General features: G+C 61.4%; 1 protein-coding gene across 1 annotated transcript in view; it reads right to left on the bottom strand.

Annotated features, from left to right (window-relative positions):
- Cdh22 (cadherin 22) overlaps positions 1 to 26,720 on the bottom strand; it is a 66,367-nt gene that overhangs the window by 11,913 nt on the left and 27,734 nt on the right. Inside the window, exons 4-7 of the mRNA XM_046433850.1 lie at positions 25,089 to 25,256; positions 22,139 to 22,332; positions 19,759 to 20,012; positions 7,873 to 8,009 (exon numbers count right to left, since the gene is read on the bottom strand). Of these exons, the coding sequence (XP_046289806.1) occupies positions 7,873 to 8,009; positions 19,759 to 20,012; positions 22,139 to 22,332; positions 25,089 to 25,256 (753 nt within the window). The remainder of the gene's footprint in view (positions 1 to 7,872; positions 8,010 to 19,758; positions 20,013 to 22,138; positions 22,333 to 25,088; positions 25,257 to 26,720) is intronic.

Below are 26,720 nucleotides of genomic sequence, written 5' to 3'. Positions count from 1 at the left end.
ACGCAGGAGGGAGACGGCCGGGCAGCCGAGTGCGCAGTAGGCCCCTCGCCCAGGAGACCCCAGGACTGACAGCTGCTGTGGGTCGGGCCACGGCCTCTCCTGCCTCCTTTTTTAAGATATATTTTTAGCTGTTCATGGACACTATGCCTTTATTTGTTTGTTTTTCGGTGGTGCTGAGGATGGAACCCAGGGCCTCACTCCGGCCAGGCAAGCGAGCCACCACGCCAGCCGCTCCAATGACCTTTTAAAAAATGCCACAGGTCACCTCTTGGGAAAGCCCTGGCCGTGTTGGCATGAGTGAGGGCCTCAGATCCACAGGGTGGACCCTGAGTGAGCTGGGCCTTGACGCTGCTGCGGCTGCCGCCTCGAGCTTGTCCTGGGGAACTGGGCTGGCCCAGACCCAGGGCTTTCAGCCACCCCCGTGCCCCTGACATGGGGGCAGCGGTCCTCGGGTGGCTGTACATAAGAAGCAACCTGAGAGCCTTTCACACATGCCAGCAGGGTGCTTGGCCACCGGTGTGGTTTCAATAGTTCCCCAGGGAAATCAAGGATGGCCAACAAGTGACCAAGGGTGACCGGCAGGTCACCTCTGACTGGCTTCTCCCAACCCCCCATTACAGTTAGTGTTTGATAATAATTTCTGTGTCCATCATCTTACAAATTTGTGTTGTTAACAAAGAATCCACCAGTTGCCCACCCTTGACCACTGTGCAGGATTTGCCAATTTATAGCACCTTATGGGTGACCTTGAGTGAGTCTCAAAACACCCCCGAGGGGGGATTGTTAAACCCATTTTGTTGATGAGGAAACTGAGGCCCAGTGAGGGGTGGGAATTTCCCCCAAGTCAGGTGAGTCTGCCTTAGGCCCAGGGTCGGTCCCGAGTCTCCCGATTCTAAGTGTTTGGTCCAGATATAATGGACCCGGCTCTTCTCCTGCCTGAGTTTCGTCCATTCAATGGCAGCTACTGCTCAGACCCAGCAGCTGACCTCACCCAGTGCCCAGCGGCAGGTGCCCCTCCAGGGACTTGGTCCCCCACAGCCTCCCCCCTTGGCATCTCAGTTCAGCTGACTGACATGCAAATTAGTTTAATTATTTCTTCTTCTAAAATAAATTATATTTTGCAGTAGCTGCAATATGTTGTGTCAGGCAAAATTACATTCAATATTTTTAAACTAATTGATGCAGCCTCGAGGAAGGCTGATTGACAGCCCGGAGCCGAGCAGGCCTGCAGCCTTAACCGATTCCTAAATTAAAATTAAACGTGCTCTGGCCCGGTGCGTCCTCCGTGAGCTGGCGCGCCACGAATCTGGGGAGGTGGCAGGTGGAGCCCTGGGGGCCCAAGGGGACCAAGGAGGTTAGGCAGCTGTGTGGGTACCTCAGAGGAGACCAAGCTCAGGGCAGGAGCCCGGCCAGGCCACGTGACGGGTCGCATTCCTCCCTGGGCACAGAGTTCAGCAGATACAGCTTGGAGTGGGCCATTTGGAACTGAGGCTTGTGGTTTGTGCTGACAACTGTGGATTAAGAGCCTCCTTGGTACCAAGGACACAGCATGAGCAAGAACAACACAGCCTCTTGGTCTAGTGGCCGAGACAGACGCTACTCCTAGCTATGACAAGAGCTGAGAGAAAAGGGTTGGGGGCTCTGAAAGCAGCAGGCAGGAAGTCCTTCCTGATGGGGTGCAGAGGTGCTGTCCTGGAGTAAGAGAGACTTCTGATGCCATCTGGCTGGGAAGGAACCAGGCAAAGGTGATGGGAAAGGGAAGATGTTCTATGGAGTAGGATCGGCCCGTGCAAAGACCCTGGGGTGGGATGGGAGGCTGCAGATCTCTTCCAAGGACGCTCCTGTCCCTGGCCGTCACTCACCTGGCATCTGGACCAAACTGAGTGTGAGGGTGTTGGAAGACGGTGGGAAGGAAGAGGGGACCAGGAGGAACGTGCTCCTTCCCCGATGGACAGCAGCCAGCATGTCCAGGGGCTGTTCTGCCCCATTTTGTCCTGTCAGCTCCATGGAGGGAGGGACTAATATCATTGCTGTCTTAAGGAGGAGGAAATGGGCAGAACTGTGAAGCGACTCTCTTGCAGGAAACAAGTGACACCTGGGAATTGAACACGGCTTGGGTCCAAGGGGTGGGGGGCTTTGGACCACCAGAGGGTACTGCCTTTCTTAACGTCTTCAGCTGCCAGAACTTTCTGGCCTTCAAGACCCCAAACAAATGTCCTGCCTCCTCCAAGAAGCTCTCCTTGACTGCCCTCAGCCCTGGCACTCAGAGGATGCCAGGTTGGGCATCCCCCAAGGCCCATGGATTGCCCTGCCGTTGGCTCCCTGACCTCATCCCTCTCCCTTCCCCAGGGTCCCATTTCCCCTCGCCACCCCCCACACAGCACGTCCCTGCCTCACGTCACTCCATAGCGGTCCCCCAGCATCCTCTGTGTCCCTACGTAACTTGCTTCTCCTCATCCTTCTCTCTGTCAGCAGAACATCTGTCCCTATTGTTTCCTGCTGTATGCACGGCACACAGTAGGTGCTTAATAAAGATGCTCTGAGTAAGTGCACTGCCTGAGTGTCCCTGTCTGTGCCCCATGCTCCAAGAGGGATGCTGGGGAGGGGACTGGAGAGAGCAAGGCCTTCCCAATGGACAGCTTCCCCGGGGGCTGCACCCCTCGGGGACCTTCCATCTGAGAAGCAGGGGATGCCGTGGCCTCTGGCTCCTCTCTCGGGACCAGAGTCTTCTCATCCAAACAAGTGGAGGTGGACGTTGTGGTCCGCCTTGGCTATCACAGAGAAAGAGATGCCCAGAGAGAAGAAAGAGGGGGGTGGGGGCGGGCCGCAGGGGGAGAGGCAGGAGGTGGGGGAGGGGAGCCCAGGGACCTTCTCCCTCCCCCCCAGCCCCTCCCCTTCCCCAGGGAATTAAATCCTCTCTGAACGCCAGGCTCGGATTGGAGCTGGCCAGATGGGCAGGAAGATTGATCATCCCAATTACCCACCGCCAAGGCGAGCGGAGGGGGGGACTGGGTGACAGGAGGGGGTGCTCCAGGGAGGGGACCTCCTGGCACTCCTTGCCCTGTCCCCACATGCCTCATGGGAAGAGGGGGCTCAGGAGCCCTTCTCTGCGTCTCCAGGGTCCTCCTGTTTGGCTTTCCCGTGGAGGGGGAAGGCCCTGACCTTGTTGGGACGAGAAGGAGTTCTGGGTGAAGCAGGGGCCCTGAAATCATGGCATCCTCAGAATTTGGGGGGAGGGGAGGAGAAAGGTGGCACAGGACCCTGGGTGTCCCCTAGTCCAGAGCCCAGGCCGACGGATGCTCCTCTGGGGATGGGGTTCACCACCTCTCAGAGCAGCCTCGCCCAGCCTCCCCGACTCCCCCCAGTGTCCAGGCCCTGTCTGGGCACCCAGCATGGGGCGATGCCCGAGTCCCTGCAGCCTCCTGTCTCTTCCAACAGCGCTCCCCCGGAGCCCGCGGGAACGATGGGGACCTCGCACCTGATCTTGGACTCTTCAGCTCAAAGCCCTGCCCTGGCTCCCTGTCACCTCCAGGAGATGTGGGGTTCATCAGGGGACGCCCAAGGCCCTTCCTTCGAGGGCCAGTGAGTAGCCTCAGCCCCCCCAGCCCACCTGGCCAGCTCTTCTCCAGCCCAGCCTCCAGCCACACCTGTCCTTCTGTCCTCAGAATGGGCAGGGGCTGCCACGCCTCGCCTTGGCCTGCAGTGCCCAGAGCTCCTCCTTGGCCCCTGAGCCTCCCTTCCTGCTGCCCCCTTTGGGTGGGCCAGGCACGGGCTGCTCCCCAGGGACGCCACAGCCCCCTTCCTTGGACTCTGCCTTAGCTGACAGCTGGCCTGTCTCTCCTGTGAGCCCCAGGGCCTTGGCCACGCATGTTTATCACCGGATCCCAGTGCCCAGCCCAGGCTGGTGGCGTGGATGACAAGAGGCCCTCAGAAAACACTGGCTGAAGAGGGACATGGGGACATGCTGAGGGAGACAGAGCGGGCACTCTGTGGCCACCCGGCTCCCACCTGCTCCTCCCTCTGTGGCCTCCCAAGGGCCACTGGATGGGAGTCAGAAAGCCTCATGGGCAACAGACCTTTCCTGGGTGGGTCCCGGTCTCTCCAGCTGAGAGGGTGTGGTGGGGCTGGGGTCCACCATCTGACACGCCTTCTCCCCTCAAATGAACCCAGGGGCCTTCACCCTGAGCCACATCCCCAGCCCTTTTTATACTTTTGATTTTGAGACAGGGCCTCGCTAACTTGCTGAGGCTGGCCTTGAACTTGCCGTCCTCCTGCCTCAGCCTCCCAAGACTCGGGGATTACAGGCCTGTGACCTGCCTCCGATGCCTTTCCTGACTATTAGTTCCACCTGCTGGGTGCTGGGCACCATGCTAGGCCCTTGCCATCAAGTCCCTGGGGTGGGGGTTATGTTTCATATAAAACACAGCCTAGTGTCTGGTATAAGCATTAAATAAGCAGAAGCTGCTGTTACCGAGTGGTTATTCCTGCAGTGACCCAATGAGGTGGCACAGCCGCCAACACGGAGCAGAGGACAGACTCAGTGAGGAGGGGCGCCGTGCCACCCGCGCCAGGCTGCTCTGTTCTCCTAACTGGCCGCACAAGCCCATTCATTTGTCCCCTCCGTAAATATTCATTCCCTCTCCCCTGGCCCTGGCGGGTACCGAAGGTCGCAGATAGAGATGAGACCCCGTCCTCGGGAAGTACAGATGAGACCCCGGGAAGGTTCAGTTTGCTGGGGAAGAGGGGAGTCACTAAATATGCAGATAAATGCATCTGTAAATTGCAGTGCGCTTGGTGGCAGGAAGGGAAATGCCCAGTGTTGTGAGATGTGACTTGGCTGGGGTGACCCAGACGGGGGAGCTCCTAGCGGGGCTGGTTCAGGTTAACGCTTTGCTGTCCTGGTCAGCTAGACGGTGTCCCTCCAGACTGCTGGATGCAGTCCCTGGGCATGCCCTGCCCTGTGCGCCTTTCCAAGTCCCCACTCCGCCAAGCCTCTTTGAAGACTGTCCCTTTACAACTGCCCTTTCCACCGAAGGATTCAGACACAAATTGTACTTTAAATTCAATATCGGTCATTAATATTTCATGATTACAAAACGTTAAAGATAATGTCAGTGGAAGAAGGTCTGCATGGGCAGAATGGATGACTCAGAAGTTCGGGGAGCGGGGGGCCGGCATACTAAGTGGGCTGGGAGGCTTTGAGGTAATCTGGGATGACAGGCGGCGGCTCCCGGCCGAGGGCGACATTCTCTGAGGTGCGCACCAAGCTCCTCGGCTGTGTATAAATATTTCCCCTCTGATTCTTGTCACCTCGTGTTTGTTATGCCTGGGAGCAGGTGGGGCTGCTGTGACCCCCCTGCCACAATCCCTCTGTTTCTGAGAACGACAAACGGACACTTACTTCTACAGGAGGACACAGGGCCAGGCGGCATTGCAGCTGGGGCTCAGACTGGCTCCTGGGGGTGGGAGACCTAGGGTCAGGCCTGGCCCTGCGTGGACTTGCTCTGTTTTGGGGGGGCTATTGCTGTTCCTCCCTGGGCTTCTGTCTCCTCATCTGTAAAATGGGGACACTAATTTTGTACTCATCTCCTGGAGATGGCAAGAAGGTAGAGTGGGTTTGTCACTTGCCACAGCTCTTGATTGGGGCCAGCACCAAGGAAATACCAGGGGAAGGGGGGTCTGGCAGAGAGGTGGCTCTGGAGTCAGGCCGGGGCTGGGAATCTGGACATATCACTCTAAAGTGCCCGGAGTCCATGCTCAAGTCATGTGCGGAGTCCAGGCCATCAGACAGCCATTAGGTGAGCATTTATTAGGTCCCAAGCACGAGGCCAAGCCTTTGTTTCCTCCTCCTGTTTAGCCCTCCCCACTCGCTGCACTCGCTGTGGGTTGAACCACTCATTTCCCCATTGGTTAGCACCTGGGGGAGGGCTGGGCAGGGCCAGTGGGTGGTGGTTCAGAGACAGGGGCCAGTCCTCCTTCCCCACGGTGGCTAGTGGCTGGGGTTGGTGGTGGGATGCGGTGGGGCTCTGAGGGCAGAGGCCAGGAAACCCTCCAGGTCCCAGCTCTGCCACGGCCGTCCTTGGCCCAATCTCCTAATTCTCTGGGCCTCAATTTTTTTCAACAGTAAAATGGGCGCTGGTCATGCTACTGATCAGGATTCAACAAAAGTACGTGCGAGAAAGCAGGGAGCCCAGGACGCGCGTTAAGCCGAGCCCGTCAAGCGGGTGTGCAGGGGTGGGCCCCGCCCCCGCCATTTCATCTGTCCAGTGGCGGCACCGCCGACCTTTCTGAAAGAGACCCACTGGGTAGGAGCGCAATGCTTGACCCAAGAAGGGCCTTGCCGGTGGTGGCCCGTCGGGCAGGTGACAGGCTGGCGGGCATGTCCGGTGGGCAGGGAGAGGAGGGGTCTCCCCCAGCCAGGCTGTCATCCCGGCAATGAGCCTCAGGGCTCCCAGGGAGCGGGTTCAGGGAGGAGGGGAGGGCCCGGCCCCCCCCCCAGTCCAGCCACTTCCTCTCCAGCCACTTCCAAGGGGAGGAGGAGTGGATTCAAAGGCTCTGGAGCAGCAGGCTGAGGTCGGAGCCCGCTTTGTGTCTCCTTTTAAACCGCAGTTGAAAGAGAGGAAGGGACTTCAGCTCAGGGACTTCCTCGGCCCTGGAAGGGGCTGGTGGGGCTGGAAGCCGGAGGCACCGGCAGTCGGGAGGGGCAGCTGGGCCCCGGCAGAGCAGAGCTGCCACCTGCAACCCGGGGGGCAATGGGCCGGGTGCGTGACGGCCCCTGGCGGCTCCGTGGGCTCCTGGGGCGCACGCGCGTGCGCACTGGAGCAGGTGGAGGCGGAGGACTGGCGGCGCTCTGTGTGCCCTCTCCTGGTGCCCCCGAGTCCCAGCGCCCTCTGCTCCTCACCTCCACAGCCTCACTTTTCTGGACCCCAGAACTCAGGCCCCCAGCTGCGCCCAATTCTCTCTCACACATACACATTTATGTGCACGCACACACACTGTTCCAGAAACTTCTCAGTGCGCCAAGCTGTCTGCAGTGTGGGAGACGAGGCCAGCACCTGAGTCACCCTTGACCCTCCCCGTCTCTCGACCTGCATGTCAGCCCCAAGGTAGTTCCGTGGCTGATGTCCAGCCTGCATCGGGCACTGCCCCAGGCGGGGCCACCAGAGTTCCTCCTCTGCTCAAGTCCCTCCTGTGACTCCTGTCTCACGGGGAGCCGAGTCTAAAGACTCCACAGCGGCCAACTACTGTGATCCTGACAACTGAGACCCTCGCCAGCCATGCCAGCCCCCTGGCTGCTCCCCTAGCAGGGCTGGCCAGCGGCGGCTGCCACCTCAGGGCCTTTGCACTGGGCTGCTCTTCTAGAAGCAGCCTGCCGCCCTCACTTTACTGAGGTCTTTGCAGAAAAGTCTTCCAACCCGGCGGCCTCACCCTGGGAGAAACTCCGCCCCTTTTCCTTCCAAGCCCCTGCCCTGCTCTTCTCCCCTGGTTCTTTCTTAGCACTTCACATCATCTGACGTCATGCACACCCCTTCTCTCAGCCTGCTGATGGCCTTGCTGTCTCCCATGAGGACAGGCACTTTTCTGTCTTGTCAAGGCTGTGTTCCCAGGCCCTGCACCAGGGCTTGGCAAGTAATTGCTCAATAAAAGAGAAGAAAGCTGGTCTCAAAACCAGCCCTATCCCCTTGACTTGGGACCTTCATTTCCGCGGACCAGCTTTTGCCACCCCCTCTGCTTACCTTTGGCCCCGCCCCCAACACTGGCTCCGCCCCATAGACTTTGGCTGACAGCTCAATCTTGGCCCCGCCCCAGCCATTGGACCCGCCCCTCAGCCTCTGCCCGCCTGTGTGTCCCTGGTGGTGTCACCCAGCTCACCGGCTTCCATGGCCAGCACTGTGATGTTGTGCCAGCCTGCTGTCTCGCGGTCCAGCCCCTTGCCGGTCACGATGGCGCCTGTGTCCTCATCAATATCGAAGATCTGGTCCAAATCCGAGGCGCGGTCGATGGCGTACCTGGGGAAGGCAGGCGGGGCTGATTGAAGGTGCCCCAGGCCCCTGGAGCCCGGCGCACGGACCCCTCCCGCCGCCTGCCCCAGATACGGAGGGCAGAGACCCTGTCAGGGAGGGAGCCCTGGGTCGGCCTCGCGGGTGGCCTGGGCCAGCTGTCCCTCGATCTTCCCGAGCCTCCGCCGGGGCAGGGCTGATGGTGACTTGCACCCCACGGTCGCTGCCTCTGAAAACAGGCAGCGAGCCTGGCACGGTCCCAGGTCCCAGCCTCGCCTTTCCACAATAGGTGGCCCCGGGCTTGATGGCGAAGGGCTGGGGAAGGCACTCGGGGCAGTGGGTCAGCGGCGGGTGAAATGGCCCAGGGAAGGGTCAAGGGTGCAGAGAGTCACCAATGGGAAGCGGGAGGGCTGGGCGCGGGGACCCTCGGGCGCCGAATCCGAGGGCTTGGCGTGTCCCGCGGGGCTGGGGGAGGGCTGTGAGTGGGAGCGGGGGCAGTTGTGGCTTCCCCGGGGTCGGGCTGCGGGGAGGGCCGGGCAGGTCCAGGGCTCCTCCCGCCTGCGCAGCTCCGCGCTAATCTGCGGCTTTTCAGTTGCCGCGTGAAAAAGCCCTTTGTTCCGCCTTCTTCCCGGGCCTTTGTGCGGCGGCTCCCGGCCTGAAAGGCCCGTGTCCAACACATGTCTCGGGCGGCGGCGGCCCAGAGAGGCCCCGCCAGCGCCGGGCGCCGCTTCCCGGCGCTGATAACGCGGCGGGGCGCACAGCCGGGCTGGCCACAGACAAAGACCTCCAGAGCCAGGCGCAGGCCCATTGTGCAGCCCGGACAAAGCAGCCCGGGGCGGTTCGGCCCAGCCAGCGGCCCTCCCCCAGGCGGAGGGCCCTTCCCCCAAAGCCCAGAGAGGGCCACTGAGTCCCAGGGAGGGAGGACACCAGAAGCACTGGCTGCTGGGAGCCCAAAGGCCGAGATGCTCTTCAATGGGCTCTTGGCTGCGCAGCCCAAAATCTCTAGGCCTCAGTTTCTCCACCTGATGGAGACGGTGACCCCGTGGGGCTGCAGGGGTCAGAGAGCGGTCAGCTGGGTTCGCTCATCTGCCTCTGTGACTTTGACAAGACTCCTTTTGCCTCTGGAAAGAACTCAGGTGTGGGTTGAGGAGGAGCCGGCCTTGGTGGCAGTCCTTACTTATTCTTTTCATATTGGGAGTGAAGGCACAGGGCAAACTGTAAAGGGCTGTGCACATGCACACAGTGGGCCTAAGAAGCCTGTCTCCCGAATCCCTGCTGTAACACTCCTTCCTGCCCTACGCTGCTAAGCCCACCGTCTTCCTGCCCCTGGCAGGCCTGGGTCCCACTGAGCTGGGAGATTCAGACACAAGATGGTGACGCCTCCCCTACAGCACCCTTGGCTTGCAGCTGGCCTTCTCCCCAGCCACCCCCCACTCCAGGTGCCTTCTCTGTACTGCTCTGTGCTAGGCACGGGGACAAAGAGGCAAGGGAGACAGATGAGGATCCTGCCAGGCGTCCTGTAAGACCCATGTGATCTCCCCACTTTGCAGATGAAGACACTGAGGCTCAGAGAGAAAACCTGCCCAACCTAGGGATGCAGAGGCGGCTGTGCAGGTGGACCGACCGGCTGAAGTGGGGAAGAGGGATTAATTTGCCAAGCCCTGAGTCCTGGGCCCAGGAGTACCTGCTCAAGGTGGGCTGGGGGCTTTATCTAATTTACACAAAGTCGCCCTCTGGGCCGGCCGTGCCCCATGCCCAGGGCTGCACAGTGATTCTGTGGCAGAATTGGACCCTGAACCTACATTTGGGACTCTTTGCCCCCTGCCTCCAGTCGCCTGGCCCTGTCAGATGTTTGGGTCTCAAGGAGGAAGGAGGCAGCTCTGAGCATGGCCCGGCTGGAGGCCGCTCTTGATTCTGTGGGTGGAGGGAGGCTGCAGGCCAGGGCGGGGCTGGGGAGCGGCTCAGCTGCATCTGGCTGGTTCTCCTCCCCCTCTGCTCAGACCTCTCCCCCTCCCTTCTCCACCCCCACCGCCAGTGTTTCTCTTTTGTTTCTTCCTGGAGAGGAAAGGCTGAGCCGGACCCAAGTGGAGACAGCTGCCCCAGGCCAAGGGGCAGGTGCCATTGACCGTTGTGGAGACTTGAACTACGGTCAGTGCGGCTGGCTGGCTGGACCCAGGTGTCTCTGTTCCAGGGACCCCGAGAGTGAGGGGGAGGGCAGGGTGGGAGGTTTCTGAATGTGACAAGGACTGGGGCCTGGCAGGTGTGGGGGTGCAGGGGGCTGGCGCACCTCACGTGCAGGTACACGCACTAATTGCACGTCTGGTCTGTGTGGGTGGAAAGTGTGTGTTTGTGACAAGAGTGTGTGTGTGTGTGATATGTGTGACGTGTGTGTGTGTGTGTGTGTATGTGTGGAATGGCAAAGGCTCAAGAGGGAGCCGCTCCGCCCTGGGTCTGTAGCCAGGTCCATTCTGTCCCCAGATAAGTCACTTGCGTCTCTGAGCCTTAACGGAGACGTTGATCCTGCCTCTCAAGCTGCTGGGAGGACGGACAGCCCACAGGACGTCCAGCTGAGTTCCAGGAAAATTACCCCGCGATGGAAGCAATTGTCGTTCTAATTATGATTCAGAAAGATCTGGCAGGGTGTGCGCAGGAGTCCCCCACCCAGCGTGCGTCTGTGTCTGGGTGGGTGGCACTGAGTCCAGGAGGTGGCTGTGGGTGCAGAGGATCTGCTTAGATCCACCCTCCTGCTTCTCATTACTCAGCCAGGAACTGGAGCAGCTGGGGGTGGGAGGGACCGTGTGAGAATATGCACACGCATGCAGACACATGTGTGTTAGCCCAAATGTGCAAGGGGGGCCTGGGAAGGCCTATGGGAAGTGTGGATCTGAGACCCCTCTGCCTAGTCTGGAACTAGCTGTGTGACTTTGGGCAAGTCACTTAATCTCTCTGTTCTTCGGTTTCCTTTTCTTAAACATGGAACTAAGACTTTCCTCACAGGCTGGCTGTGAGGTTTAGACACATTAAAGCATGTGTAATGTGAAACATGGATCAGTTCTTGCTTTTTATTTTTAGGGCTTCACCTGCATGGGCCCCTCAGATCCTCCTAGGTAGCCTCACCACTCCCATTTTACAGATGAGGAAACTGAGGCTCAGAGAAGCCAGATCCTTTTGCTCTAGGTCACGAAGGGCTAGTTAATAGCACAGACTGGTGTCCCACGCTGTGCGCACTGTGCACGCAGCAGGCTGAACGGCGCAGCCCCCCCACCCCCCAGGCTGCCAGGGGCGGAAATCTGCTCAGACACAAAGTGCTGCCTGTGGCACCCATCAAGGGTGCCTCTCTGCTCAGTCCCCTCTGACCTTGACTCAGCGCCCCTCCCCATGCCTGGAAAGCTGGGTGTGGTGGGCACTGCTTGCAGAACGAGGGAGGACAGCATGTCCAGGGCACCAAGAATGTGGGAGGTGCTAAGCACTGACTCCTCCCTCGAGCTGGAGCACGGAGCCCAGAACTGGGTGCACAGGAGGCCCCTGGGGTGAGCCCAGGACAACCACGATGCCGATGCCCGTTTTAGAGGCGGGCAGACTGAAGCTCCACACTGCAGTGATTGAGCCCAGGTCTCCCCCAATTCCCAAGCCACTCCCCGCTGCGGGGTGGAACGGTGCTCCCTGTCTCTGGCCCCAAGTAGACATTCCCGGTCTTGGTTTGGTTGGGTCTGGAGTTGGGATTGAGCAGGGGTACCCTGGCTGAGCCACATCCCCAGCCCTCTTTGTCTCTGAGACAGGTCTCACTAAGTGACTGACTGAGCGCTGGTCTTGCACTTGGGATCCTCCCACCTCAACCTCCCAAGCCGCGGGGATTCCAGGTGTGTGCCACCACGCCTGGCTGGGTCCCTGGTTTTGATGTTCAAAGGGGACGTATGGTGGGGCGGGGACTGGTGGGAACGGGGCTGGGCTCCTAGGCGGCCAGTCTGTCTGCACAGCGCCTGATCCCTAGATCTGAGCACTTCCCCTCCCTCTAGAACCTTCTAAAGCTTCCCACACCTGTAGGATAAAGTCTCACGTCTTCACCTGACATTCAGGGCCCTTCACAGCCTGTCCCCGGGTGCCCCTCTGTCCTCATCTCCCCCCACACCTGCCGTGAGTTCGCTAGCTGACGTCCTGCTCCTCCAGAGCCGTCCTGCTGCGGCCACCGCCCCTCATCCTAGGCCCATGCGGAGCACCCTCTCCCTGGTCCAAACCGCGTCCTCTGGGTCCTGTGCTCCCTCCTGCCCTGATGCCGGAGTCCCCGCTCCTCAGTCAGCCCCTCAAGCCCCCGCCCCAGCCCCGGCCCACTGGAACCCGGACCTGTGCACACGGACGCCCAGCCTTCCCTCGGCCCCTGTCTGATGCATCTTTGTGGTCCGTGCGTGGGCGCGGGCACAGCACCCATTTAAGAAGCGCACTAACCGCAAAGAACAGACGCGCAGGGGTAGGACGGCAGGAGGCCGCGTTCTGGAAGCAGTCGGCCTTGGGTTAAATCCCAGTCCTTTCTCCCTTTCTGGCTGGGTGGCCTCGGCCAGTCGCTGCCCCTCCCTGACCCTCAGTTTCTTTAACTGTAGAATGGGTGTAAGACCTCCCGAGGGGTGAGTGCCACAACGAGGCAGCTCCGCTCTCCCCGTGCAGAGGACGATGCGTTTCTATGGTAACAGGTGCCCGCTGCACCCCACAAATCATGAAAAGTCTCCCAGGGCCTGTCTTCATTTCTTTATTTCCAGGAACACACCAGCGTGCTTCCTGCCTGCCTCAGGGCCATGAGCTTCCTGTTCCTGGGGGAGAGGCCCCGCGGGTGTTGGCATGGGGGGGGGCGACTGTCATTCTGATCTCCGTTCCTTTCTCTTGTCCAGTGTGGCCCTGCCCCTGTCCCTTCTCAGAGCTCCTCTCGGGCACTTGTTGGCCGACTCGTCCAGGAGGAGGCCGACTCCGCGTGGCAGGGATCCTGTCGCACCCCGTGTCCCCGCTGCATGGAACATTCCCGTTACCTATCCTCGACCCTGGAGCTGGGAGCTGGGACACCTGGCCCGGAGCTGGGGACAAGGCCAGGCCTGGCAGCACATGTCTGACGGGCCTCTGGTTCCAGGCTTGTGCCCACAGTCGGAGAGCCCCATGCCCCTGCCCGGGGCTGCCGGCGGGAGGGAGCTGCTCACTGTGACCTGGACCGTGGCCAGCTCCCCTGAGCCTCACTTCTGAGGAGCCCAGGGAAGGGCCGGCAAAGCCCCATGAAAGGAGGTGAGAAGCGGGTTCAGAGCGGCCCCTTCCCTGCAGATAGAACCGGCAGGGGGAGGCCTGCGGGCTGGGGAGACCGACGGGGGACGGGGCAGAGGGGCGCGACCTGGCCCCAGCTGCTCCCGCACCGGTTCCAGCTCCCCGTGACGGCTGAGGAACATCCTCCTCAGGTTCCTGACAACCAGCGGAGCCTCCCCTGGGGAGGCCTGGGGCCAGGTGAAGGCTAAGGGGCGACTCAAGGCCACGAAGCCTGGGGGACCAGGGGAGGCAGTGAGCCTTGGCCTCTGCGCCTCTGGATGGAGGGTGAGCTCCTCTGTCTGGAGGCCCACTAGGAGGCCCCACTAGGAGGCCCCACTAGGAGGCCCCACTAGACTTCGCCTGGGTGCCTCGGCTCCTCCCTCTCCTCTGCCTCTGCACATCAGCACAAGCCATCCTCTACAAGGAAGGCCCTTCCCCTCCTGTTGACACCTCATCCAGACCCAGAGCCCTGCTCAGATCAATTCTTGTCCCCACCAGGAACCCTCCTGGACCCCTGAGTCTACACCTCACTCTGAGAGCCTACGGGCAGTTAAACACTGCAGCAACTTTGTGTCTTCTCACCCAGGGCTGCTATGCAAGGTTGCACAGGCTGAGCACTGTACAATTCCAAAAGGAATCTCCAGCTACATGAGGATGGGGCTGCTCTTCTCTGGAGCTGTGCAACGCAGAGACCCTCAAATTAACTTTCCCCTCCTTCCCAGCTCCCCACACGGGCGGGGCTGGAGGCAGCTCAGGCACTACTCGGGGACACTGTGCAGGGGCTTCAGGAGGCAGCAGGGAGCCCCACAGTCTCCTCCCCCATTTACCAATGGCTGTGGCCCTGACCCCCCTCTGAGTCAGCTTCCCACAAGCCTTTCTTTTCTCCTCCTCTCTCTGACCTTCTTCCAACCTGGGGTTCCCCAACTCCGCCAGCCCCCTGCCAGGGACCCCGTGGTCCCCCCTGCTCTGCCTGCCTCCCCTGGGGGAGCTTCTCTGGCTCCTTTCCTCCCTGGCTGCCCTCCAAGGCTCCTGTCAGGTCCCCCCGCCTCCCTGGCTTCTCTCACCTCTCTCCAGGGCTTTCCTCTCCTCTCTCTCCTCCTCACCTCCTCTCTCCTCTCTCCTCCTCTCCTCCTCTCCTCCTCTCTCCTCCTCTCTCCTCCTCTCCTCCTCTCCTCCTCTCCTCCCCTCCTCCTCTCTCCTCCTCTCTCCTCTCTCCTCCTCTCTCCTCCTCTCTCCTCCTCTCTCCTCCTCTCTCCTCTCTCCTCCTCTCTCCTCTCTCCTCCTCTCTCCTCTCTCCTCCTCTCTCCTCCTCTCTCCTCCTCTCCTCCTCTCCTCCTCTCTCCTCCTCTCCTCCTCTCTCTCCTCTCTCCTCTCTCCTCTCTCCTCCTCTCTCCTCCTCTCCTCCTCTCCTCCTCTCTCCTCCTCTCCTCCTCTCCTCCTCTCTCCTCTCTCCTCTCTCCTCCTCTCCTCCTCTCTCCTCCTCTCCTCCTCTCTCCTCCTCTCTCCTCTCTCCTCCTCTCTCCTCCTCTCTCCTCCTCTCCTCCTCTCTCCTCCTCTCTCCTCCTCTCTCCTCTCTCCTCCTCTCCTCCTCTCTCCTCCTCTCCTCCTCTCTCCTCTCTCCTCTCTCCTACTCTCTCCTCCTCTCTCCTCCTCTCTCCTCCTCTCCTCCTCTCTCCTCCTCTCCTCCTCTCCTCCTCTCTCCTCCTCTCTTCCTCTCCTCCTCTCTCCTCCTCTCTCCTCTCTCCTCCTCTCTCCTCCTCTCTCCTCCTCTCTCCTCCTCTCTTCCTCTCCTCCTCTCTCCTCCTCTCTCCTCTCTCCTCCTCTCTCCTCCTCTCCTCCTCTCTCCTCTCCTCCTCTCTCCTCCTCTCTCCTCCTCTCCTCCTCTCTCCTCCTCTCCTCCTCTCTCCTCCTCTCCTCTCTCCTCCTCTCCTCCTCTCTCCTCCTCTCCTCCTCTCCTCCTCTCTCCTCCTCTCTCCTCTCTCCTCCTCTCTCCTCCTCTCTCCTCCTCTCTCCTCCTCTCCTCCTCTCTCCTCCTCTCCTCCTCTCTCCTCCTCTCTCCTCCTCTCTCCTCTCCTCCTCTCTCCTCCTCTCTCCTCCTCTCCTCCTCTCTCCTCCTCTCTCCTCCTCTCTCCTCCTCTCTCCTCCTCTCCTCTCTCCTCCTCTCCTCCTCTCTCCTCCTCTCCTCCTCTCTCCTCCTCTCTCCTCCTCTCTCCTCCTCTCCTCCTCTCTCCTCCTCTCTCCTCTCTCCTCCTCTCCTCCTCTGTCCTCCTCTCTCCTCCTCTCCTCCTCTCTCCTCCTCTCCTCCTCTCTCCTCCTCTCTCCTCCTCTCTCCTCCTCTCCTCTCTCCTCCTCTCCTCCTCTCTCCTCCTCTCTCCTCCTCTCTCCTCTCTCCTCCTCTCTCCTCCTCTCCTCCTCTCTCCTCCTCTCTCCTCTCTCCTCCTCTCCTCCTCTCTCCTCCTCTCTCCTCCTCTCCTCCTCTCTCCTCCTCTGCTCCTCTCCTCCTCTCTCCTCCTCTCTCCTCCTCTCCTCTCTCCTCCTCTCCTCCTCTCTCCTCCTCTCTCCTCCTCTCTCCTCTCTCCTCCTCTCTCCTCCTCTCTCCTCCTCTCCTCTCTCCTCCTCTCCTCCTCTCTCCTCCTCTCTCCCCCTCTCTCCCCCTCTCCTCCTCTCTCCTCCTCTCCTCCTCTCTCCTCCTCTCCTCCTCTCTCCTCCTCTCCTCCTCTCTCCTCCTCTCCTCCTCTCTCCTCCTCTCTCCTCCTCTCCTCTCTCCTCCTCTCTTCCTCTCCTCCTCTCCTCCTCTCTCCTCCTCTCCTCCTCTCCTCCTCTCTCCTCCTCTCCTCCTCTCTCCTCCTCTCCTCCTCTCTCCTCCTCTCTCCTCCTCTCCTCCTCTCTCCTCTCTCCTCTCTCCTCCTCTCCTCCTCTCTCCTCTCTCCTCCTCTCCTCCTCTCTCCTCTCTCCTCCTCTCTCCTCCTCTCCTCCTCTCTCCTCCTCTCCTCCTCTCTCCTCTCTCCTCCTCTCTCCTCCTCTCCTCCTCTCCTCCTCTCTCCTCTCTCCTCTCTCCTCCTCTCCTCCTCTCTCCTCCTCTCCTCCTCTCTCCTCCTCTCTCCTCCTCTCTCCTCTCTCCCCCTCTCCTCCTCTCTCCTCCTCTCCTCCTCTCTCCTCCTCTCTCCTCTCTCCTCTCTCCTCCTCTCTCCTCCTCTCCTCCTCTCTCCTCCTCTCTCCTCCTCTCTCCTCCTCTCTCCTCTCTCCTCCTCTCCTCCTCTCTCCTCCTCTCTCCTCTCTCCTCTCTCCTCCTCTCTCCTCCTCTCTCCTCCTCTCCTCCTCTCTCCTCCTCTCCTCCTCTCTCCTCCTCTCTTCCTCTCCTCCTCTCTCCTCCTCTCTCCTCTCTCCTCCTCTCTCCTCCTCTCTCCTCTCTCCTCTCTCCTCCTCTCTCCTCCTCTCTCCTCCTCTATCCTCCTCTCTCCTCCTCTCCTCCTCTCTCCTCTCCTCCTCTCCTCCTCTCTCCTCCTCTCTCCTCCTCTCTCCTCCTCTCCTCCTCTCTCCTCCTCTCTCCTCCTCTCTCCTCCTCTCTCCTCCTCTCCTCTCTCCTCCTCTCCTCCTCTCTCCTCCTCTCTCCTCTCTCCTCCTCTCTCCTCCTCTCCTCCTCTCTCCTCCTCTCCTCCTCTCCTCCTCCCTCCTCCTCTCTCCTCTCTCCTCCTCTCTCCTCCTCTCTCCTCTCTCCTCCTCTCCTCCTCTCTCCTCCTCTCTCCTCCTCTCTCCTCTCTCCTCCTCTCTCCTCTCTCCTCCTCTCTCCTCCTCTCTCCTCCTCTCCTCCTCTCTCCTCTCTCCTCCTCTCTCCTCCTCTCTCCTCCTCTCCTCCTCTCCCCCTCTCTCCTCCTCTCTCCTCCTCTCCTCTCTCCTCCTCTCCTCCTCTCTCCTCCTCTCTCCTCTCTCCTCCTCTCTCCTCCTCTCCTCTCTCCTCCTCTCTCCTCCTCTCTCCTCCTCTCCTCTCTCCTCCTCTCTCCTCCTCTCTCCTCTCTCCTCCTCTCTCCTCCTCTCTCCTCCTCTCCTCCTCTCCTCCTCTCTCCTCTCTCCTCCTCTCTCCTCCTCTCCTCCTCTCTCCTCCTCTCCTCCTCTCTCCTCCTCTCTCCTCCTCTCTCCTCTCTCCTCCTCTCTCCTCCTCTCCTCCTCTCTCCTCCTCTCCTCCTCTCCTCCTCCCTCCTCCTCTCTCCTCTCTCCTCCTCTCTCCTCCTCTCTCCTCCTCTCCTCCTCTCTCCTCTCTCCTCCTCTCTCCTCCTCTCCTCCTCTCTCCTCCTCTCTCCTCCTCTCCTCTCTCCTCCTCTCTCCTCTCTCCTCCTCTCTCCTCCTCTCCTCCTCTCTCCTCCTCTCTCCTCCCCTCCTCCTCTCTCCTCTCCTCCTCTCTCCTCCTCTCTCCTCCTCTCCTCCTCTCTCCTCCTCTCTCCTCCTCTCCTCCTCTCTCCTCCTCTCCTCCTCTCTCCTCCTCTCTCCTCCTCTCCTCCTCTCCTCCTCCTCTCCTCCTCTCTCCTCCTCTCTCCTCCTCTCTTCCTCTCCTCCTCTCTCCTCCTCTCTCCTCCTCTCTCCTCTCCTCCTCTCCTCCTCTCTCCTCCTCTCCTCCTCTCTCCTCCTCTCCTCCTCTCCTCTCTCCTCCTCTCCTCCTCTCTCCTCTCTCCTCCTCTCCTCTCTCCTCCTCTCTCCTCTCTCCTCCTCTCCTCCTCTCTCCTCCTCTCCTCCTCTCCTCCTCTCTCCTCCTCTCCTCTCTCCTCCTCTCCTCCTCTCTCCTCTCTCCTCTCTCCTCCTCTCTCCTCCTCTCCTCCTCTCTCCTCCTCTCCTCTCTCCTCCTCTCCTCCTCTCTCCTCCTCTCCTCCTCTCTCCTCTCTCCTCCTCTCTCCTCCTCTCCTCCTCTCCTCCTCTCCTCTCTCCTCCTCTCTCCTCTCTCCTCCTCTCCTCCTCTCTCCTCCTCTCCTCCTCTCCTCTCTCCTCCTCTCCTCCTCTCTCCTCCTCTCCTCCTCTCTCCTCTCTCCTCCTCTCTCCTCCTCTCCTCCTCTCCTCCTCTCCTCCTCTCCTCTCTCCTCCTCTCTCCTCCTCTCTCCTCCTCTCCTCCTCTCTCCTCCTCTCTCCTCCTCTCCTCCTCTCCTCCTGTCTCCTCCTCTCTCCTCCTCTCCTCCTCTCTCCTCCTCTCCTCCTCTCTTGGCTGCTCCCCCACATCCCTGTGGCCTGTTTCATCTGGGTCTTGTTCTCTGTTTACATTGCATTCATTTGCCATAGATTCGGGCAGCATCTGGACCAGGGTGGACCCCGAGGACACAGTGGGGACACGCTGGCTGCGTCCTACCCTATGGGGCTCACTTCTTAGTGAGAGACAAAGAAAACAGCCAAAAAGATTTAAAAAAGAAAAAAAAAAGCTCCTTAGCTGGAAAGAGATGCACGGCCAGGGGAGTGTCGGCGGGATGCTGGCCCGGCTGGCATTTTGGGGAGAAAAGGCAGGAGGCCTCGCAGAGAGGGTGACTTCTGAACAAAGGCAGTGAGCATACAGCCCTGGGGACACCAGGCGAGAACACTCTAGGCTTGAGGACCAGCAGTGGCAGAGACCCCGAGGTGGACGTAAGCTCGGTGACTTCTGGTGGGAGAGCAGACTGGTGTGACTAGAGTGGGCACGGGAGGGGACACTGAGAGCCAAGGGAGGCAGGGTCCTGTGGGCCCAGGGCCACCGCGAGGGCTTGGCTTCATCCTGGGCCCACAGGTGCTTGGAGGCTGGGAAGCTCTGCTGTGGGCACAGCGGGTTCTGGTTGGCTCCCGCACCCACTCTGGGTTAAAGAGGGGGGTGGACAGTGGCAGGGAGGACCGGGCAGCAGGGAGGACCGGGCAGCAGGGAGGACCGGGCAGCAGGCCACTGCAGTAGCGCCAGCCGGGGGGTTGGGTGGCTGGGTTGGCTGGCTGCCCACGCGGTGAGCCGTGCCTACCTCCCCCCCAAAGAGACTGGGCACTGAGGGCTTGGAGGGAGGGGTGTGTGTGTGTGTGTGTGCGCACGTGCATGTGAGAGAGAGAGAGAGAGAGAGAGAGACAGAGACAGAGACACACGGAGAGGGAGAGAGGGGGAGGGGTTGAGGACCTGAACAACTGGAGGGACGGCGGTGTCACTCTGGAGCCCGGTGGGTCGTGTTCTGTTGGTGGAGGGACAGGAGCTCAGCCCTGAGCGCTGGCGGGTGGAGGTGTCTGGTAGAGCCCGGGGGCTGCCAGGACGGAGCCGGTGCCACAGGACACGCGGGGCCTGGACTGGCTGGGCAGGGGACCTGCGGCCATTTCTCTGCGCTCTGACAGTTAGTCCCCCTTCAGTCCGACAGCCCTGTCCCCGCCCTGAGCCTCTGGGCCCCTCCCCCGCTCCGGCCGCCTTCCTCTCTGCCCGGCTCTGGGGCCACCCCCTCCCCGTGTCGCCTTGGTGGCGGGATAGCAGGCAGCAGGCGTCGGCCCCGGGCGGGGGTCTCACCGGACGGGCCGGTTGGCGGCGTCGGGGTCCCGCGCCGTCACCACGCCGACCAGGGAGCCCACCTGCGCGTCCTCCTGCACCTCCAGGAGGCCCGAGGGCGCCCGGAACTCGGGGGGCTCGTCCACGTCCGTCACCGCCACGCGCACGATCGCTTGGTCGCGGAACGTGCCCAGGTCCGCGAAGCGGGGGTCCACGAACTTGTTGAGGGCCTCCAGGACCACAGTGTGCACGGGCTGCGACTCGAAGTCCAGGCGCTGCGGGGGACAGAGGGCCGTCAGGGGACACCGAGGAAGCCAGCTGGCCACTGTCACTGCTGCCTGCGCCCGTCCCGGGTGCCTGGGCTGGACTGGGAACCAACTGTTTGTCAGACCCGGGGATGGTCCCTAGGAAGAGCCACTCACGGCCAGGTGCTGTCACCCACATGTCCTGCCTTTCGCGCAGCTTGCTGGGACAGCTCATGGATGTTTTGAACACACACGGAGCATGTGCCAGTGCTGTGACTGTGCCGCGCGAGGACCCCAGCAGGCCCGCAGCTTCACCATCTCGCTGTGCACCTGAGACCAGAGAGGCCCAGGAACCAGCCCCAGGTCACTGAGCAGTTAGTCACCACAGGGCTCCTCTCCCAACACCCAAGTCACCGGAAGCTGGTTCCCACCCAGCTCTGCTGCAGTGACTGTGACTGTGGCCTCCCCGCTGGCCTCTCTGGGCCTCAGGGTAAGCGAGACATGGCCCCTGGCCAACTGACCCATGGACAGGTGCCTGCCCTGCTGATGGGGTCCCACCACCCCCAGGGGCCCCCACCGGCCCTTCTCCAGCAACACACGCGGCCACCTCCTTCCTGCGTCCTGTTGCCTGGGAAGTCAGGATGCAGGGGCAGGTGGTGGCCACCCTGGCCGGGGAGTGACCGCCGGACTCTGGAGCCGGCTCATCACTCAGGCAGGGCCCGGCCTCCGCGGCCATCGGGACTCCACAGAGACGCCTCGGGCTCCAGGTGCTGCCGGAGCAGGCAGGAGCTCCCAGCCTGGGTAGGGCAGCTCTGGGGGCGGGCAGCTCTAGGGGGACGTGAGCACACACCCTGCTGGGCCCTGCAGGTGGGCTTGGGCCCCATTCGGCCACTCTGGGAGGCTGGGCCTCTTTAGGAGGCTGGGCCTCTTGGGCCAACCTCCATCTGTGAAACGGGCTCAGTTTACAGTAAGCTCGCCCAGAGGCACAAGGACGGAAAACCACACCGTGCTCAAAGGGGGACGCTGAGCCGGAGCACCGGGCCTGTGTCCCTGCTGGGCCGTCCATGCTCAGCACATGACCTTGAGCGGGTTACTGAATTTGGAGCCTCCCTTTCTCATCAATAAAGTAGGCAGCGATTGGCCTCCCAGGGCTGCTGCCGGGACTGGACCAGTTAACACCCGAGACGCGGTGGGGCAGCACCTCATCAGAAGCCCTCGCTGCACGGTTATCATCCTCGGGGCAGCCCTGGGGACCTGGGCTGTGTCCTTACACTGTCAGTGCCAGGCAAAGAGTGGGTCACTCTGGGCGTGTGGGGCGGGTGACGGGAGTCGGGCAGGTGGCTGCGTGGCACACTGGAGGCGGAGCTACTGCCGAGTGATCTAAGGAGGCAGGTCCTGGCGGAGGGGAGGAAGGGAGCTGTCCATAGACGAGAGTGAGCCGCCTGTCCCTGGAGGTATGCAAGGGCTGGTGAGAACATGGGGTCAGTACAGGCCTCCCTGGGAGAGCGAGTGGACAGTCCTGATGGCCTGTGCAGCCCTACATTCCTGAGCCCAAGGCCAGGCCCTGGAAGAGGGAGTTTTTGCTTCTTTATTTGACCTCCGTCTCCTTCTCCTCGGGGACCCACGTTTGCAGTTTTAGCTTTTGGTTCCGGGGCCAGTCAGATGAAGGAAGGAAGGCTGTTAGACTCGGGGAGGGAGTTGGGAACTGTCGGGCCGTCATTCAGCCCAACTCTGTCCCGTGAGGTGAGATCTTGGGCAAGCCCTTTACCTCTCTGAGCCTTTTTCTCACTTGTAAAAATGTGGATAGTGACCTCTCCTTTAGGAGGAAAATGAGGTTAAAGGACATTAGGAGCATGAACGAACAGAGCTGAAACCCACACTGTGATGTTGAAAAGCACGGACTCAAATGTGGATGGAATCTTAGCTCCAACAAGTAGCTGTGCAACCTCAACCAAATCACTTGACCTCTCTGTGCCTCCTTTTTCTCATCTGTAAAACAGCTCTTGTAAAGCGACAGCGTCAGTGTTTCCCAGGCTGCTCCCGGGTCTCTAGGGACTCAATCCCCGCAGTGGGACCAGGCTGGGATGTGTGACTGCTCAGAGGCCTCCCAGACCCCGCTGCCCCTAGGGCCTGCCCCCATCCCCAGGCAGCCGCACCTTCTGCAGGACTATGATGGCCTCCTGAGTGTCGCTGTCCGTGGTGACCTTGAAGGCGTTGCCCCCGCTGCCGCTCTCCGCCTTGAGGTGGTAGGTCATGTCCGTGTTCTCGCCCACGTCCGAGTCCTCGGCCTTCACCCGGCCCACGGCCGTGCCCACCGGAGCCGACTCCTGGATGCTGAACTGGTACAGCTCTGTGGGGACACGCTCGTGAGCGGGCAGCGCAGCCTGGGTCCCGACCGCGGCCAGCCCTGGGTCAGCCAGGCCGGGGGCCGGGAGGGGCCGCGCGGAGAGGACGGTCCCCATTGGGACCCCTGGGCTTATTTGCTGAGTGATTTGGGGACGTGCCACCAGTGGGCACTGCGGTGGCCAGTGGAAGGGCGGGGCTGCGGGCCGACTTCCTGTTGGTCTGGTCCCTCGGTCCGTTGGTGCAGGGAGCCCTGCGATGTCCCAGACGGGGCACAGCCCTAGGCACGGGGGCCGGGCCACAGATGAGACCCCTTGGATACAGTGTGTCCAGCGGTGACAGAGACGCGGGGGAAAACAAAGAGGGAACGTGAGTGGTTGGGGGGAGGGCAGCTGCACGTCACCTGACCAGGGCTGGGGTGGCACATCGTGCCAAGCTCTGTGGGCCCTGGGGTCCACGCTGGAAGTGACATTTGGGCACACTCCCGTCAGAGGGAGGCGAGGAGGGAGCCAGGCAGACACCGGGGAGGGACGTGCTAGACCGAGGGACGGCAGGAGCAGGCCCAGGGTGCGGTGCCTGGCAGCTGGGAGGTGACGGGAGGCAGGGGAGTGGGCAGCGCCGTGCTCTCCGCCCAGAGCCAGGGTCAGGTGCGAAGGTTCCTGACTCGGTGGGCCAGCCTGGGTGAGGCAGGGGCTGTGGGTGGAATGGGCCTCGGGGGCCTTTGCGTGTCCAGGTCACCCTGCACTGAGTAGCCGCCCTGCCTGTTGTCACACAGCCACCTGGAGGGCTCTTTCTGCAGCACAAGCCAGACCTGCTCCTCCCTGGCTTTAATCCCTCCCATGGCTCCCCGCTGCCCTGGGCCGGCTGCTGGCCCCGGCTACCCTGGCCCCTCTCCTGCTCCGTGCCCGGCTCGGGCTTAGCGGGCTGCAGGTCTGGATGCCCCCAGGCGGCCCTCCCTTCGCCCCCTCCCTCCCGGCTCCCAATCCTGCTCTGAACCTGAGCCCCGGGAAGCGCCCACCCCTCAGGCCCCTCCTGTGCTCCTGAGGGCCCCCCCTCGTCCCCATCCCCTCGTGGGGCTACTGCATTTCCCTCTCCTGTTCTGCTTATTCTCTCAGCTCTGGAGACAGGGGCTGCATCTCCCATTCAGCAGACACCCTCAGCGCCTGCGGACACCAGGCTGTCCCCTCAGTGGAACCTGTGAGCAGCCAGGGAGACGGGAACGAGAGCCAGCTGGGCGCCCAGCACATCACCAGGAACAGGACTCAAAGGGTCTGACAATCCCAAGGGCTGGTGAGGATGTGCGCAAGCAGCGTGTGCAATTTTTCATGGGAAAAACAGTTTGGCCTTATTTAGTGACCAGGTATATCCCATGACCCAGCCTTTTCACTCCTCTGTGTACACACTGGAGAAATGTGCACAAATGGGCCCTGGGGGGTGGGCGTTGCAAGGATGGCCAAAGCAGGATCCTTCCTAACAGCCCCAAACTGGGAAGGACTCAAATATTCCTCAACAGCTGAAGAGATAGATAATGGAATACTATACAGCAAGGAAAATGAACACAGCCACAGGCAGTGGTGTGGGTTCATAAACACAATTTTGAGAGAAAAAAGAAAGAAGTGAAATTATGTATATTGCAGGATTCCACCTGTACTAGGTTAAAAATGGGTAAAATTAGACTATAATGTTTGGTGAGGCAGATGGAGAGAGTAGAAAAGATAGTAACAGACGCGAGTGGCGGTTAATGCGGAGGAAGGGGTGGGGATGTCATGAGGCTCTGGGGCCTGGAGGGTGGCTCCTGGAGAGTCTGCTTTACAATTAACTGTTGGACTGGACCTTTGTGTCTTGGGCCCTCTGCGTGTCCTGTGCTTCACGACAGAGAAACGAGGAGGGGAGGGAGAGAGGGAGGAATGAAGAAGTCCCCCGTGCCCTGGCACCTCCTCCGCTCAGCCTCCCCATTCTGCTCACGGCTCGCACCGCCAGGCCCAGCTGGGCAGAGGGCCGCTTGGCGCTTGGAGCCCCATGGGTGGGCGGCTGGGCCGGGGGTAGGCGCGGGCTGGCTTCTGTGCCAGGCTCCCGGCCTGCACCTGTCTGTCTGGGTACCAGGCTGCTGTGTGCTCAGCGAAGGGATTGGCTTCCCTTATCTTGCGGGGTCAGTCCCCTGGGGCGGTCTAATGTGAGAGCAGCGGCCCTCGAGTAATGACTCCCTGATAGGAATCAGCCGGGCTCCCGGCAGCTCTTAGTCTCTGCCAGCTGTGGTGGCTTCCCTGTGGCCCGGCTCTCGGCCTGAGCCTGGGACGGAGGGGCTGGCCGGGCTGATGGGCAGGCGGGGCCTGGCCAGAGAAGCCAGCCTCTCGGGCTCCTGCCGTCCAGGGTCCCAGAGGCAGGGAGCGCCTGTCGCTCAGACTCAGTTCCTCCAGGCACAAGTGTGGGCCTGGGTGTGGTGGCCGCCGCCTTGTCTGCCCAAGCCCCTCGCCCAGCCGGACCCCGCCCTTCGCCAGCTGTTCAGCAGCAGGGGGCTGGGCGGCCAGCAGGCCCGGTGTGGGGAAGGCCACTGGGGAGCTGGGGTGGCCGGACAGCAGGGCCAGGTGGGCTCAGCCTCTTCCTGTGTGGGAAGAGGGGGCTGGGTAAGGGGCCCTCGGTGGACAGGGGGAGGGGCAGGAGCGTCTCTCCAGGCGGAAAGCTAAAGAGGAGCCGCGGCCAGTGGGGGGCTTGGGCGGGCTAACAGACACAGATGTGGCCTTGCTCCGGGAAGGGGTCACTCACTCTGTGGGAACCGGGGTGGGTTATCGTTGACATCGGTGACCACGATGGTGACGGTGGTGGAGCCTGAGAGGCCACCCAGCTGCCCGGCCATGTCTGTGGCCTGGATCACCACCTCGTAGCGCTCCTGGCTCTCGCGGTCAAGGTCAGGCACGGCCGTCCGGATCACGCCTGTGGGTGAGTAAGGGTGAGGCCAGGGGACCGGCCACCAGCGGCTGGCTGATGTGGCGTCCCCTGCACAGGCCCAGGTAGGACTCAGACCTGCGGAGCGGAGGCGCAGTTCCAGTTCAGGAGAGTGGGTGACATGGAAGTCATCGATGCGGCCACAGTGCTGGCGTGAGCTCCGCAACCACCACACACACACACACACACACACACACAAGCTGCCGTCACGCATCCCTATTCACACGAGTCCCCTCCACAAACTCCCCCAGCCTCGGCCCCCCACCCCTCCCCGCTCTGCGTCCTCCATCTGGACACCAGCAAGTCACCAGCAAACACTCCTCGGAGCTGCTCATGGGCGGGGGTGGGAGCAGAGGGGGCAGCAAGATGGATCTGCAGAGGGAGGCTGGGCCTCCTGTCTCCCTGCCAGCAGAAGGGCCCGGGGTCTGCAGGGGTAGTCGGTGAGGCGTTCAGAGCCTCTGGTGACACCCCCTCCAACCTGCCGAGCACCAGGTGGTGACAGGTGGCATCCAGGGCCTGAGCGCAGGTGGAGTCATGCACCAGCAGCCCCGGGATGCGCCCCATAAAACCCAAGCTCCACTCCTGCTGTCCCCGAACAGCCTCGGACTCCAATAAAGGCCACAGTACAGGAGGCTGCGGAATGTGTGTGCGCGTGTGCGCGTGTGCGTCTCTGTGTGTGTGTGTGCGCGTGCGTGTGCATATGTGTGTTTCTGTGTGTGTGTGCGCGTCTGTGTGTGTGTGTGCGTGCATGTGTGTCTCTCTGTGTGTGTGTGCGTGTGTGCGTCTCTGTGTGTGTGTGCGCGTGCGTGTGCATATGTGTGTTTCTGTGTGTGTGTGCGCGTCTGTGTGTGTGTGTGCGCGCATGTGTGTCTCTCTGTGTGTGTGTGCGTGTGTGCGTCTCTGTGTGTGTGTGTGCGTGTGCGTGCGTGTGGTGGGGTTCCCAGGCATGGGGGGGCTTGGAGTGGTCCTGCTGGTGTGGGATCGACAGGGAGATGGGAGGGGCATGGGGTCCAGGCGAGGCTCATACAGACCCCATCAGTGGCCTTTGTGGCTCCTCACTGGGCCCCCTGCCGGCCCCTCCTGTGCCACATGCCGCTGGCCTTTGCGGGGACTGGGGGGCCTTGGAAGCAGATGACTTGGGATAAATCCCAGCTCTGCCATTTTTTGGCCACGTGATTTTGTGCAAATCCCTTCACCTCTCTGAACCTCAGTGTCCTTATCTGTGAAACGAGGACACCCACAGCCCCTACCTGAGAAGAGGACCGCTCAACTGGGCGCTGTTGGCATGTGGATCATTCGTGTGCGTGTGTGTGCGTGTGTGTGTGCGCTGTCCTGTCCATTGTAGGACATTTAGCAGCACCCTTGGCCTCCCACAGTAGATCAACTCTCCCGCCCCAGTTAAAACTGCCTCCAGACATCATCAAGTGGGCTCTGGGGCAAAGTCAGTGGACA

Source organism: Marmota monax, unplaced genomic scaffold, assembly GCF_021218885.2.
Source record: "Marmota monax isolate L192 unplaced genomic scaffold, Marmota_monax_Labrador192_F-V1.1 WCK01_AAM20220418_F8-fsc00014, whole genome shotgun sequence".
In the NCBI taxonomy this organism is placed as follows: domain Eukaryota; kingdom Metazoa; phylum Chordata; class Mammalia; order Rodentia; family Sciuridae; genus Marmota; species Marmota monax.
This window is presented reverse-complemented; position numbering and strand designations above follow the sequence as displayed.